At 29.6% G+C, this 17,507-nt stretch overlaps 2 protein-coding genes across 5 annotated transcripts in view; one reads left to right on the forward strand and one right to left on the reverse strand.

The window, feature by feature from the left end:
- LOC143256159 (uncharacterized) overlaps positions 1–17,507 on the reverse strand; it is a 258,843-nt gene that overhangs the window by 225,844 nt on the left and 15,492 nt on the right. The window lies entirely within an intron of this gene.
- LOC143256161 (protein spaetzle 5-like) overlaps positions 10,370–17,507 on the forward strand; it is a 44,527-nt gene continuing 37,389 nt past the window's right edge. Inside the window, exon 1 of one of the 4 annotated variants that reach the window (XM_076512988.1) lies at positions 10,370–10,682. Coding sequence is in view for 1 of the 4 variants with exons in the window: in XM_076512984.1 (XP_076369099.1) it covers positions 10,639–10,682 (44 nt within the window). In the remaining 3 variants the exon portion in view is untranslated. Of the gene's footprint in view, positions 10,683–16,559; positions 16,875–17,507 lie in introns of those variants that run through there. The other 3 variants (XM_076512984.1, XM_076512989.1, XM_076512987.1) reach the window with 3 other exon arrangements.

Here is a 17,507-nt window from a genome sequence, read left to right on the forward strand (position 1 = left end):
TAATACCATTAAGTATTATATACCCCATGTTTTTAAACATATTACTAATACCATTAAGTATTATATACCCCGTGTTTTTAAACATATTACTAATACCATTAAGATTTATATACCCCATGTTTTTAAACATATTATTAATATCATTAAGTACTATAATTCCCATGTTTCTCAACATATTACAAATACCATTAAGTATTATATACCCTATGTTTTTAAACATATTACTAATACCATTAAGCATTATATACCCCATGTTTTTAAACATATTACTAATACCATTAAGTACTATATACCCCATGTTTCTAAACATATTATTAATATAATTAAGTATTATATACCCCATGTTTTTAAACATATTACTAATACCATTAAGTATTATATACCCCATGTTTTTAAACATATTACTAATATCATGAAGTACTATATACCCCATGTTTTAAAACATATTACTAATACCATTAAGTATTATATACCCCATGTTTCTAAACATATTATTAATATAATTAAGTATTATATACCCCATGTTTTTAAACATATTACTAATACCATTAAGTACTATATACCCCATGTTTTTAAACATATAACTAATATCATTAAGTATTATATACCCAATGTTTTAAACATATTACTAATACCATTAAAAGTTATATACCCCATGCTTTTAAACATATTACTAATACCATTAAGTATTATATACCCCATGTTTCTAAACATATTACTAATACCATTAAGTATTATATACCCCATGTTTCTAAACATATAACTAATATCATTAAGTATTATATACCCCATGTTTTTAAACATATTACTAATACCATTAAGTATTATATACCCCATGTTTTTAAACATATTATTAATATCATGAAGTGTTATATACCCCATGTTTTTAAACATATTACTAATACCATTAACTATTATATACCCCATGTTTTTAAACATATTACTAATACCATTAAGTGTTATATACCCCATGTTTTTAAACATATTACTAATATCATTAACTAATATATACCCCATGTTTTTAAACATATTACTAATACCATTAAGTATTATATACCCCATGTTTTTAAACATATTACTAATACCATTAAAAATTATATACACGATTTTTTTAAACATATTACTAATAACATTAAGTATTATATACCCCATGTTTTTAAACATATTATTAATATAATTAAGTATATATACCCCATGTTTTAAACATATTACTAATACCATTAAGTATTATATACCCCATGTTTTTAAACATATTACTAATACCATTAAGTATTATATACCCCATGTTTCTAAACATATTATTAATATAATTAAGTATTATATACCCCATGTTTTAAACATATTACTAATACCATTAAGTATTATATACCCCATGTTTTTAAACATATTACTAATACCATTAAGTATTATATACCCCATGTTTTTAAACATATTACTAATATCATGAAGTACTATATACCCCATGTTTTAAAACATATTACTAATACCATTAAGTATTATATACCCCATGTTTCTAAACATATTATTAATATAATTAAGTATTATATACCCCATGTTTTTAAACATATTACTAATACCATTAAGTATTATATACCCCATGTTTTTAAACGTATTACTAATACCATTAAGTACTATATACCCCATGATTTTAAACATATGACTAATACCATTAAGTATTATATACCCCATGTTTTTAAACATATTATTAATATCATGAAGTGTTATATACCCCATGTTTTTCAACATATTACTTATACCATTAACTATTATATACCCCATGTTTTTAAACATATTACTAATACCATTAAGTGTTATATACCCCATGTTTTTAAACATATTACTAATATCATTAACTATTATATACCCCATGTTTTAAAACATATTACTAATACCATTAAGTATTATATACCCCATGTTTTTAAACATATTACTAATACCATTAAGAATTATATACCCCATGTTTTTAAACATATTACTAATACCATTAAGTATTATATACCCCATGTTTTTAAACATATTATTAATATATTAAGTATATATACCCCATGTTTTAAACATATTACTAATACCATTAAGTATTATATACCCCATGTTTTTAAACATATTATTAATATAATTAAGTATATATACCCCATGTTTTAAACATATTACTAATACCATTAAGTATTATATACCCCATGTTTTTAAACATATTACTAATACCATTAAGTATTATATACCCCATGTTTCTAAACATATTATTAATATAATTAAGTATTATATACCCCATGTCTTAAACATATTACTAATACCATTAAGTATTATATACCCAATGTATTTAAACATATTATTAATATCATGAAGTACTATATACCCCATGTTTTTAAACATTTTACTAATACCATTAAGTATTATATACCACATGTTTTTAAACATATTACTAATACCATTAAGTATTATATACCCCATGTTTTTAAACATATATTTAATATCATTAAGTATTATATACCCAATGTTTTAAACATATTACTAATACCATTAAGTATTATATACCCCATGTTTTTAAACATATTATTAATATCATGAAGTACTATATACCCCATGTTTTTAAACATATTACTAATACCATTAACTATTATATACCGCATGTTTTTAAACATATTACTAATACCATTAAGTATTATATACCCCATGTTTTTAAACATATTACTAATACCATTAAGTATTATATACCCCATGTTTTTAAACATATTACTAATATCATGAAGTGTTATATACCCCATGTTTTATACATATTACTAATATCATTAAGTATTATATACCCCATATTTTTAAACATATTACTAATACCATTAAGTATTATATACCCCATGTCTCTAAAGATATTACTAATACCATTAAGTGTTATATACCCCATGCTTTTAAACATATTACTAATACCATTAAGTATTATATACCCTATGTTTCTAAACATATAACTAATATCATTAAGTATTATATACCCCATGTTTTTAAACATATTACTAATACCATTAAGTATTATATACCCCATGTTTTTAAACATATTATTAATATCATGAAGTGTTATATAACCCATGTTTTTAAACATATTACTAATACCATTAACTATTATATACCCCATGTTTTTTAAACATATTACTAATACCATTAAGTGTTATATACCCCATGTTTTTAAACACATTACTAATATCATTAACTATTATATACCCCATGTTTTTAAACATATTACTAATACCATTAAGTATTATATACCCCATGTTTTTAAACATATTACTAATACCATTAAGAATTATATACACGATGTTTTTAAACATATTACTAATAACATTAAGTATTATATACCCCATGTTTTTAAACATATTACTAATACCATTAAGTATTATATACCCCATGTTTCTAAACATATTATTAATATAATTAAGTATATATACCCCATGTTTTAAAACATATTACTAATACCATTAAGTATTATATACCCCATGTTTTAAACATATTATTAATACCATTAAGTATTATATACCACCTGTTTCTAAAGATGTTACTAATACCATTAAGTATTATATACGCCATGTTTCTAAACATATAACTAATATCATTAAGTATTATATACCCCATGTTTTAAACATATTACTAATACCATTAAGTATTATATACCCTATGTTTCTAAACATATTACTAATACCATTAAGTATTATATATCCCATGTTTTTAAACGTATAACTAATATCATTAAGTATTATATACCCCATGTTTTTAAACATATTACTAATATCATTAAGTATTATATACCCCATGTTTTTAAATATATTACTAATATCATTAAGTATTATATACCCAATGTATTTAAACATATTATTAATATCATGAAGTACTATATACCCCATGTTTTTAAACATATTACTAATACCATTAAGTATTATATACCACCTTTTTCTAAACATGTTACTAATATCATTAAGTATTATATACCCCATGTTTTTAAACATATTATTAATATAATTAAGTATATATACCCCATGTTTTAAACATATTACTAATACCATTAAGTATTATATACCCCATGTTTTTAAACATATAACTAATATCATTAAGTATTATATACCCAATGTTTTAAACATATTACTAATACCATTAAGTATTATATACCCCATGTTTTTAAACATATTATTAATATCATGAACAGTACTATATACCCCATGTTTTTAAACATATTACTAATACCATTAACTATTATATACCCGATGTTTTTAAACATATTACTAATACCATTAAGTATTATATACCCCGTGTTTTTAAACATATTACTAATACCATTAAGTATTATATACCCCATGTTTTTAAACATATTACTAATACCATTAAGTACTATATACCCCATGTTTTTAAACATATAACTAATATCATTAAGTATTATATACCCCATGTTTTTAAACATATTACTAATAACATTAAGTATTATATACCCCATGTTTTCAAACATATTATTAATATCATGAAGTGTTATATACCCCATGTTTTAAACATATTACTAATACCATTAAGTATTATATACCCCATGTTTTTAAACATATTACTAATACCATTAAGTATTATATACCACCTGTTTCTAAACATGTTACTAATATCATTAAGTATTATATACCCCATGTTTTAAACGTATTACTAATACCGTTAAGTATTATATACCCCATGTTTTTAAACATATTACTAATACCATTAAGTATTATATACCCCATGTTTCTAAACATATAACTAATATCATTAAATATTATATACCCCATGTTTTTAAACATATTACTAATACCATTAAGTATTATATACCCCATGTTTTTAAACATATTACTAATATCATTAAGTATTATATACCCAGTGTATTTAAACATATTATTAATATCATGAAGTACTATATACCCCATGTTTTCAAACATATTACTAATACCATTAAGCATTATATACCCAGTGTATTTAAACATATTATTAATATCATGAAGTACTATATACCCCATGTTTTTAAACATATTACTAACACCATTAAGTATTATATACCCCATGTTTTTAAACATATTACTAATACCATTAAGTACTATATACCCCATGTTTTTAAACATATAACTAATATCATTAAGTATTATATACCCAATGTTTTAAACATATTACTAATACCATTAAGTATTATATACCCCATGTTTTTAAACATATTATTAATATCATGAAGTACTATATACCCCATGTTTTTAAACATATTACTAATACCATTAACTATTATATACCCCATGTTTTTAAACATATTACTAATACCATTAAGTATTATATACCACCTGTTTCTAAAGATGTTACTAATACCATTAAGTATTATATACGCCATGTTTCTAAACATATAACTAATATCATTAAGTATTATATACCCCATGTTTTTAAACATATTACTGATATCATTAAGTATGATATACCCAATGTATTTAAACATATTATTAATATTATGAAGTACTATATACCCCATGTTTTTAAACATATTACTAATACCATTAAGTACTATATACCCCATGTTTTTAAACATATAACTAATATCATTAAGTATTATATACCCAATGTTTTAAACATATTACTAATACCATTAAGTATTATATACCCCATGTTTTTAAACATATAACTAATATCATTAAGTATTATGTACCCCATGTTTTTAAACATATTACTAATACCATTAAGTATTATATACCCCATGTTTTTAAACATATTATTAATATCATGAAGTGTTATATACCCCATGTTTTTTAATCATATTACTAATACCATTAACTATTATATACCCCATGTTTTTAAACATATTACTAATACCATTAAGTGTTATATACCCCATGTTTTTAAACATATTACTAATGTCATTAACTATTATATACCCCATGTTTTTAAACATATTACTAATACCATTAAGTATTATATACCCCATGTTTTTAAACATATTACTAATACCATTAAGAATTATATACACGATGTTTTTAAACATATTACTAATAACATTAAGTATTATATACCCCATGTTTTTAAACATATTATTAATACCATTAAGTTTTATATACCCCATGTTTCTAAACATATTATTAAGATAATTAAGTATATATACCCCATGTTTTAAACATATTACTAATACCATTAAGTATTATATACCCCATGTTTTTAAACATATTACTAATACCATTAAGTATTATTTCCCACCTGTTTCTAAACATGTTACTAATACCATTAAGTATTATATACGCCATGTTTCTAAACATATAACTAATATCATTAATTATTATATACCCCATGTTTTAAACATATTACTGATACCTTTAAGTATTATATACCCTATGTTTCTAAACATATTACTAATACCATTAAGTATTATATACCCCATGTTTTAAACATATTACTAATACCATTAAGTATTATATACCCCATGTTTTTAAACATATTACTAATACCATTAAGTACTATATACCCCATGTTTCTAAACATATTATTAATATAATTAAGGATATATACCCCATGTTTTAAACATATTACTAATACCATTAAGTATTATATACCCCATGTTTTTAAACATATTATTAATATCATGAAGTACTATATACCCCATGTTTTTAAACATATTACTAATACCATTAACTATTATATACCCCATGTTTTTAAACATATTACTAATACCATTAAGTACTATATACCCCATGTTTTTAAACATATAACTAATATCATTAAGTATTATATACCCAATGTTTTAAACATATTACTAATACCATTAAGTGTTATATACCCCATGCTTTTAAACATATTACTAATACCATTAAGTATTATATACCCCATGTTTCTAAACATATTACTAATACCATTAAGTATTATATACCCCATGTTTCTAAACATATAACTAATATCATTAAGTATTATATACCCCATGTTTTTAAACATATTACTAAAAACATTAAGTATTATATACCCCATGTTTTCAAACATATTATTAATATCATGAAGTGTTATATACCCCATGTTTTAAACATATTACTAATACCATTAAGTATTATATACCCCATGTTTTTAAACATATTACTAATACCATTAAGTATTATATACCCGATGTTTTAAACATATTACTAATATCATTAAGTATTATATACCACCTGTTTCTAAAGATGTTACTAATATCATTAAGTATTATATACCCCATGTTTTTAAACATATTTCTAATACCATTAAGTATTATATACCCCATGTTTTTAAACATATTACTAATACCATTAAGAATTATATACCTCATGTTTTTAAACATATTACTAATACCCTTAAGTATTATATACCCCATGTTTTTAAACATATTACTAATACCATTAAGTATTATATACCCCATGTTTTTAAACATATTATTAATATAATTAAGTATATATACCCCATGTTTTAAACATATTACTAATACCATTAAGTATTATATACCCCATGTTTTTAAACATATTACTAATACCATTAAGTATTATATACCACCTGTTTCTAAACATGTTACTAATATTATTAAGTATTATATACCCCATGTATTAAACGTATTACTAATACCATTAAGTATTATATACCCCATGTTTTTAAACATATTACTAATTCCATTAAGTATTATATACCCCATGTTTTTAAACGTATTACTAATACCATTAAGTATTATATACCCTATGTTTTTAAACATATTACTAATATCATTAACTATTATATGCCCCATGTTTTTAAACATATTACTAATATCATTAAGTATTATATACCAATGTATTTAAACATATTACTAATATCATTAAGTACTATAATTCCCATGTTTCTAAACATATAACTAATATCATGAAGTATTATTTTCCCCATCTTTTTAAACATATTACTAATACCATTAAGTATTACATACCCCAATATGTAAACAAATGGAGCAGACTCAGTGGTGGAGATTGTAAGCGTGTGAGTATGAAAAGTTAACGCTTTGATGCTATACGTCCCGTGAAGCAGTGGACTACTAGTTTTAATTATATTCACTAGATGGCGATACAATTGTTTAAAATCGACCTATGATCCCAAATTTTCGATTAAATAGTAATAAGCTTTATTCTGTTCTTGATTATAAAACATTTAGACATCGATATTGTCCATACATAATCGTTCTGGTCAGATTTCTATTTTATAACTACACTACATAACCCGTTTGTTCATTAATAAACAAAGTGTTTTTTTATGTTTTATCAGTTTTCTAATAGTTTGAGTTTTTATATATCATAATTCCTGGTTATACACATAATAACCCATATACTAGTTTAACTCATATCAATGTACTCCTGAAAAGGTCTCATTTTTATGTTAATCTCACACTTTCGAACTGACGTTATTACGTTTGACTTTCCTCATAAAGTACTTAATTCTGTAAGAAACACTTTAACAAAAGCTAGTAAATATTTTTGAAATGTGTCGTTTTTCATATAATTATTTTACAACATATAACTTGTATTAACTATACAGTTTACAATACACCCATATTAACTTATGGCCTGTTGGTGAGGGCGATCTACTCCCAGTCAAAGGGTCGTATGTTTGAATCCCCAAGCCACCAAACACGCTCGCAATTTCAACTGTGGAGACGTTATAATGTAAAAGTCAATCTAACTAGTCATTTGTAACGTAGTATCCAAGATTTGGCCGTGGATGGTGAGTACTTATATTCCTTCTAGTTTCTTGGCCCAGCATGGCCTTGTGGTTGAGGCACTCGATTCGTAATCCGAGGGTCGCGCGTTCGAATCCTCGTCACACCAAACATGCTTGCCCTTTCAACCATGGGAGTGTCATAAAATTACGGTCAATCCCACTATTCGCTTGTAAAAGAGTAGTCCAAGAGTTGGCGGTGGGTGGTAATGACTGTCTGCCTTCCCTCCACTCTTGCACTGTTAAATTAGGAACGGCTAGCGCAGATCGCACTTGTGTAGCTTTGCGCGAAATTCAAAACAATCCAAACAGACTAATTTATTTTCGCAAAATGAGGGGCAGCTAACGCGAAAATGAAACCAAACCGTATACATTTACGCATAAAACATTCAAACTTTGACATATCCCAACCTACCCTGACCTTATAATAAACTCGAAAGCAAACGTTTCACACACGATCTTTTCTATATTAATTTTTGCGTTATCTTTGTAGTCAGCTTTATTATAGGTTCTCTTCAATATCCATGTTTTTCAAAATAAGCATTTGTAATTCAAGAAAATCATCGTATCTCAAAAACTAGATAACGAATTATAAAAAAAAAAATACATTAGAAGCTTTTGTTTCAAAATTGCACAAGTGTAAATTTTTAAAATAATATAGTGGTTTAACCTTATGATTGGCCCGGCATGGCCAAGCGTGTTAAGGCGTGCCACTCGTAATCTGAGGGTCGAGGGTTCGCATCACCGTCGCGCCAAACGTGCTCACCCTTTCAGCCGTGGGGGCGTTATGATGTACGGTCAATCCAATATTCGTTGGTGAAAGAGTAGCCCAAGAGTTGGCGGTGGGTGGTGATGACTATTGCCTTTCCTCTAGTCTTACACTGCTAAATTAGGGACGGCTAGCACAGATAGCCCTCGAGTAGCTTTGTGCGAAATTAAAAACAAACAAACAAATGACTTTATGATATCTAACAAACTGAAAGTTTTACAGTTGAGGTCATTAGAGCATAAATTTTGTCATTCCAGCTTCTAAACCGACCTCAAACGTGATTCTATGAAACTATCCACCTTCTGGCGGTATATTGTGAAACTAAACATTTATCACTGTTTCTGGAAGAGCTAAAATCTAGGTCTATCGGGTTCTCGATCCAACCATCGATCACGTGCCTAACAATGTGATATTAAAATTTCAATTATATTTGATTGTATTGTCGGTTTCGGCCCGGCATGGCCTAGCGCGTAAGGCGTGCGACTCGTAATCCGAGGGTCGCGGGTTCGCGCCCGCGTCGCGCTAAACATGCTCGCCCTCCCAGCCGTGGGGGTGTATAATGTGACGGTCAATCCCACTATTCGTTGGTAAAAGAGTAGCCCAAGAGTTGGCGGTGGGTGGTGATGACTAGCTGCCTTCCCTCTGGTCTTACACTGCTAAATTAGGGACGGCTAGCACAGATAGCCCTCGAGTAGCTTTGTGCGAAATTCCCAAACAAACAAAAAAAAAATTGTCGGTTTCATTTCACATGTAAAATAGAGAATACTCTTAAAACTTTACTAATTAAAAAACCAAGCAAGACAAAGTTAGGGCGTTGTTTACGATAAAAGCGAAACTCATCACATTACAAGCAATTTCTCAATCTTCGTGATTACAGATAATGCGTATCTCTGGTTTTTTTCACACTCTAAGAGGGACGATTAGGAAGGTGGTTTGGCCGGTTTTGGTAACGAATAGTCGCGACGTGTTTCCGTATCTTTCTCACACCACGAGTTATCTCAGAGGTATTAAATCATTCCACTGTTCACGTGCATGACTCCTAACGGTCACTACCCTCTGATAAACCTTTACTTTTGTGGTCTATTAATGCAAAGTGACTAAATTTTCCTGACTAATATTGGTGCTGTTTTTGTAATAGGTCAGTTGATTTATACAAAAACATTGTAGAAGAAGGGATGGTGCTGTGTCATGCAAGTGGCTGGAATAACAGGAAACCCACGTGAGTTTTTAATTGATTGTGTTTGTTACTGTTGTTGTTGTTCGCCCTCTGTTAGCTCGGTTCACGCTCTGGTTACTGTAGACAGATCAATGAGGAGTTCCTCTTACACAAACAAGTAAAACGCTGTTTATAAACAGTTTAAGCCATGCAAGAAGACGCGACGCTTAACAATATGTTTAAGTGATTAGTGAACTTGAATAATCTTGCTAGGATTAGAGAACTTCGATTATCTTGATAGGATTAGTGAACTTCGATTAGCTTGATAGGATTAGCACCCTTGTATAATCTTGTTAGGATTAGTAAACTTGTATAATCTTGATAGGATTAATGAACTTGTATAAACTTGTTAAGTAAATTTGTATAATCTTGTTAGGATTAGTGAACTTGTATAAACTTGTTAAGTAAATTTGTATAATCTTGTTAGGATTAGTGAACTTGTATAAACTTGTTAAGTAAATTTGTATAATCTTGTTAGGATTAGTGAACTTGTATAAACTTGTTAAGTAAATTTGTATAATCTTGTTAGAATTAATGAACTTGTATAAACTTGTTAAGTAAATTTGTATAATCTTGTTAGGATTAGTGAACTTGTCTATTCTTGATAGAATTAGTGAACTCGGATAATCTTTATCAGATATTGAACTTGGATAATATTTTTTGGAATTAGTGAACTTAGATACTGTTAACTAGATTAGTAAACTTCAATAATCTTTATAGTGTTATTAAACTTCTATAATCTTGTTAGGATTGGTGAACTTGTATAATCTTGTTAGGATTGGTGAACTTGTATAATCTTGAGAGGTTTAGTGAGCTTGTATAATCTTCTCAGGAGTAGTGAAATTGGATGGTCTGGATAGGATTAGAAACATTGCATAATCTTGTTAGGATCAGGGAACTTGTATTTTCTTGATAGGATTAGTGACTCGGATAATCTTTACGGGATATTGAACATGGATAGTATTTTGGGGATTAGTAAACTTGGGTAACATTTTTGAGATTAGTGAACTTAGATAATGTTAATTGATTAGTGAATTAAAATAATCTTTTTAGTGTTAGTGAACTTGTATAATTTTGTTAGGATTAGTAAACTTGTATAATCTTGATAGAATTAGTGAACTTGTATAGTATTGATAGGATTAGTCAACTCGGATAATCTTTATGGGATTTTAACCATGGGTAATGTTTTAGGATTAGTGAACTCAGATAATGTTAATTGGTTTAGCGAATGTAATAAATTTTTATAGTGTTAGTAAACATAAATTACGTGACATTGTGTTTTTTAACGTATCAGTGTCTGGTGTTGAGTTGAAAGATAAATGGCATTATATTTTTAACATGACATTGTGTGTTCAGTTTTACTGGTTGCGTTGGTCATATGATATGTATTTTTAATGTAACATTGAGTGTTCAATTTTATTATATATGTATAAACGGCTCGTTTGGGTTGAGAAAATATTTTACGCAGAGGAGCGAACAACGTTTCGAACTTCGGTCATCGTCAGGGTGACCAAAGAAGGTAGAAAAGCTGTTCGCTCTTCTATGTAAAATATTTTCTCTATCCATACCAGTAGTTTCTACATATATATTTCTCTACAAGTGAGTTTTCTCGACATCACTGTTCAATTTTATTGGTTATGTTGATCATATGACATTGTGTGTTCAGTTTTCCTGGTTACTTTGGTTGTATGATATTATGTTTTTAACATGATATTGTGTGTTTAGTTTTCCTGGTTACTTTGGTTGTATGATATTATGTTTTAACATGCCATTGTGTGTTCAGTTTTTCTGGATACTTTGATAATGAGATTATGTTTTAACATGCCATTGTGTTGTTCAGTTTTCCTGGTTACTTTGGTTGTATGATATTATGTTTTTAACATGCCATTGTGTTGTTCAGTTTTTCTGGTTACGCTGGTCATATCATATTAGGTAAAAACGTGGCATTGTGTTTTTAGTTTTCCTGGATACTTTGAATATGAGATTATGTCTTAAAATGACATTGTGTTGTTCAGTTTTCCTTGTTACTTTGGTCATATAACAATGTGGTTTTAATATGTCATTGTGTGTTCAATTTTCCTTGTTACTTTGGTCATATGACATTGTGTGTTCAGTTTTCCTGGTTACGTTGGTTATATGACATTGTGGCTTTAACATAATATTGTGTTCAGTTTCTCTGGTTACGTTGATCACATGACGTTGTGTGTTCAGTTTTCCTAGTTATTTTGGTAATACCAACTTACCCAGGTCAGAGTTCTTTTTATGAATCCGGATACTGCAACAAAAGAAATCTTTGAAGATATATGATAGCTTTATAACCAATGTTTTCCAGCTGAAAAATATTCAGTATAGCTTTGTAACTAATATTTCTAGCTTTCCAATATCCAATATAGCTGTGTAACCAATGTTTTCCAGCTTAAAATCATCCAATATAGCTTTATAACCAATGTTTACCAGGTTACAAACATCCGATATAACTTTGTAACTATTGTTTCCCGGCTTACAAACATCTAATATCGCCTTATAACCAATGTTTCCCAGCTTACAAACATCCAATATAACTTTGTAACTATTGTTTCCCAGCTTACAAACATCCAATATATCTTTGTAACTAATATTTCCGAGATGAGAGACATACAAGGTCATGGTAGTGTTGCAGGTTGATAAATTAATCCTTGAACTCGTTTTACTGAGTGATAAGGTAAAAGGTCAGTGACTCATAAGATCCGTTTGTGACCAGTTACACTTATTTTAATTCATTATTTATAGTATATATCCTTTTTATTTTGCCATAAAGCAGGTCTTGTGCTGATCTACCTGGGACGTTAAATGAAATACACAGACACGGAACTTACTTAACGTTTATAATAATGTCAAATTTTGTGTTCTTACTTACGTACTAAACCAACGTATTTGATCTTCCAAGTTTAAAGTAAATTCTGCGTTTAACATACAATAGGAAAATAACGTATACGAAGCGACCCAAGATTTCTTATATAAAGGAACTTCACCGGTTTGATCGTTCAATTCAAGCTTAACTCTCTTGACAAATAGATTGTGCTTGCGAGAAATTTGTCATGTATTTATACGTGGCTCAAACATCTGGTATAACTTATAAAATATTTTTATTCACATTCGATAAAAGAAGTTTTATAAGGACATGTTTGATGTAAAATAGTTTATTTTGTTTGTATTGTTCTGATTATTAAAACCTTTATTTAGTGTTGCTGATCTTTGTCTATGCTTTTGGTATTCATTAAACTGTAGATTTGATGTTAGGCTTGTAGAGATTTTCTGCCATTTGATTTCAGTTGTTCTGTTTTGTTACTACACTTGTGATACACGAGCTCAGAGAAACTGCTCGAGCGACATGAAGTTGTTCGCTACGTCGGAAAAACGGTGATCGAAAAGTTGTATTTGAAATTTCCCTTATAGTCCACAATTCTGAGCCCTTCTGTAGACAATACTAAATATATTTACATAATTCTTCCTAAATTTTTTATGTCCTGTTCTTTGAATATGTGGCGGCATGCCCTCTTCAAATTCTTGGAATTAGATGTTTGAATTTCAGCACCTACAATTCAATAATTCCAGGCTTTATTCCAAGTTATGTAGCAGGGGAAATACTTGTAAAAGACATTGCTGAACCGTTGCTTATACTGTTGGATCGTAACACACGAACCGTTCGTGTGATGTCAAGTTACCATGGACACTTGTATTTGTCAACGTCGCTTGATGTCGGCTTCACTTATCTTACCGCAGAAGTTCTTTTTTTTGGCCCCTCAGTGGCATAGCGGTATGTCTGACAACGCTAAAATGTCGATACCCTAGTGCACAGACAGCCCATTGTGTAGCTTTGTGTTTAATTTCAGAACAACTAACAACACCTTTATTTTGATTGTTATTACCTGTTGAGACTACCTGCCACCAGCGATAATTTTAAACTGCAACTACAGGAAAAGCAACTAGATAATAGCCCTCACCGTCAACTTTCAGGTTACTTTTTATCAACAAATAATGGGATTAACCATCCATTATAACGCTTCCGTGGATCAAAAGGTAATACTATTCGGTGTCCGCCTTCGACCTTGCAACGTGATCTTGGGAATCAAGCTTTTTAACTACCAGACAATGCTATATCCCGCCCCCTCCGTGAACCGACGAACGGCTCGCTATACCTTAGTGCTCAGTCCTTCTAACAAATAACATCAAAACTGGTTCAGCCAGTTTTATACATGTCGAGACAGACAGACAGAGAGAAACCGCTACCATTTTACTGGGGGGCCATGTAAAAGAAGGGTCTATTTTAATTAAAAACGAAATTACACAAACTTTAACTTTCTTATAATTTGTATCTTTTTCTATCATGAGCTCGTCTTCAAATATTTTCTTGTTCGAAACTTTTTGATAGAAAAACAAACAAAAAAGAATGAGTCAAAATAACCAAAATCGATCTTTGGTCAGTAAGTTTAGTTTCCAAATATTTGTAAAGCGACAGGTCGTATGTGGTCTACAGAAAATACTTGAGCTACTGATTGAACGGTCCAAGACTCGAGACAAACACGCTCCATATTTTCAACAGAGAACGCATTTATAAAAAAAACAACAACATTCAAAAGCAGGATATAACATTAGGGTGACGATACCACTGTTGTAAGTAACCCAAAATTAGGGAACTTTCTCTTAACCATAGGGGTCTCATAAGCACACTCTCACTAGATACCCGTGAGTATCTAAAAATTTCTGTTCTAAAGCGATAAAGTTTGTGTGTTTGTTTCTGAATTTCGCACAAAGCTACACGAGGGCTATCTGTGCTAGCCGTCCCTAATTTAGCAGTGTAAGACTAGAGAGAAGATAGCTAGTCATCACCACCCACCGCCAACTCTTGGGCTACTCTTTTACCAATGAATAGTGGGATTGACTGTCACATTATAACGCCCCCACGGCTAAAAGGGCAAGCATGTTTGGCGCGACGGGGATGAGAGCCCGGGCCCCTCAGATTACGAGTCGCACGTCTTAACACGCTTGGCCATGCCGGGCCCTAAAGCGATAAAGAATTTTAAGTTAATAAATATAATTATAATAAATAATAATAGTTATAATAAATAATAAGTTATAATAAATAATAATAACTATAATAAATAATAACAGTAATAATAAATAATAATAGTTATAATAAATAATAATAGTAATTATAAATGATAATAATAGTTAATAGGGGTATCAAGGTTAGAATATTTCAGTTAACAGGTGTATCAAGGTTGGAATGTTTCAGTTAACAGGGGTATCAAGGTTGGAATGTTTCAGTTAACAAATGTATCAAGGTTGGAATGTTTCAGTTAACAGGGGCATCAAGGTTGGAATATTTCTGTTAACAGGGGTATCAAGGTTGAAATGTTTCAGTTAACAGGTGTATCAAGGTTGGAATGTTTCAGTTAGCAGGTGTATCAAGGTTGGAATGTTTCAGTTAACAGGTGTATCAAGGTTGGAATGTTTCAGTTAACAAGTGTATCAAGGTTGGAATGTTTCAGTTAACAGGTGTATCAAGGTCGGAATGTTTCAGTTAACAAGTGTATCAAGGTTGAAATGTTTCAGTTAACAGGGGTATCAAGGTTGAAATATTTCTGTTAACAGGGGTATCAAGGTTGAAATATTTCTGTTAACAGGGGTGTCAAGTTTGGAATGTTTCAGTTAACAGGTGTATCAAGGTTGAAATGTTTCAGTTAACAGGTGTATCAAGGTTGAAATGTTTCAGTTAACAGACAATAATAAAGACAATAAGTGCAGGCAGCCCTCGTGTAACGTTTCAGGAAATTTAAGAAATAAATAACCAGTTGTAAACTCGCTCGTGCGCATCTCGCGTTTTGGTTACCTGTTTAGCAGTTTCGTGTGTTTCGCCAACGACCGAGAAACACATCTAACAATAACGTTGCTAAGCTACATCGTAGTCTCGTGAACTGAACTGTTTAATAGTGACGTCGAAACAAGCTGCATTCCAGGGTAAAATATCCACCGATATCTTAACGTATTTATGAAGTTTCCTATGACTGTCACACACAGTAAGAAAGCTCGTGAGGGTCAGGAGACTCGTGAACGGCAAGTCTGTTGCGTGCCACTTCATCAGAAAAATTCTAGAGAAACAAGTCGAACATGAAAATCCTAAAAGGCTGTATTCCAGGAGCTGTAATCATTCTCGTAAGTGATTATGTTTACTGAGTGAAATGTGATTAGGTATTAACTACAAGGGTGACTGTGTTTACTAAACGAAATGTGATTAGGTATTGAATACAAAGATGGTTGTGTTTACTAAACGAAATGTGATTAGGTATTGACTATAAGGGTGACTGTGTTTACTGAGTGAAATGTGATTAGGTGTTGACTTCAAGGGTGATTATGTTTACTAAGCAAAATGTAATTGGGTATTGAATACAAAGATGGTTGTGTTTACTAAGTGAAATGTGATTAGGTATTGACTACAAGGGTGACTGTGTTTACTGAGTGAAATGTGATTAGGTGTTGACTACAAGGGTGACTGTGTTTACTGAGTGAAATGTGATTAGGTGTTGACTACAAGGGTGACTGTGTTTACTGAGTGAAATGTGATTAGGTGTTGACTTCAAGGGTGACTGTGTTTACTGAGTGAAATGTGATTAGGTGTTGACTTCAAGGGTGACTGTGTTTACTGAGTGAAATGTGATTAGGTGTTGACTTCAAGGGTGACTGTGTTTACTGAGTGAAATGTGATTAGGTGTTGACTACAAGGGTGACTGTGTTTACTGAGTGAAATGTGATTAGGCGTTGACTTCAAGGTCTCTCGTTATTTGTAGT

Source organism: Tachypleus tridentatus, chromosome 7 (assembly GCF_004210375.1).
Source record: "Tachypleus tridentatus isolate NWPU-2018 chromosome 7, ASM421037v1, whole genome shotgun sequence".
Taxonomy (NCBI): domain Eukaryota; kingdom Metazoa; phylum Arthropoda; class Merostomata; order Xiphosura; family Limulidae; genus Tachypleus; species Tachypleus tridentatus.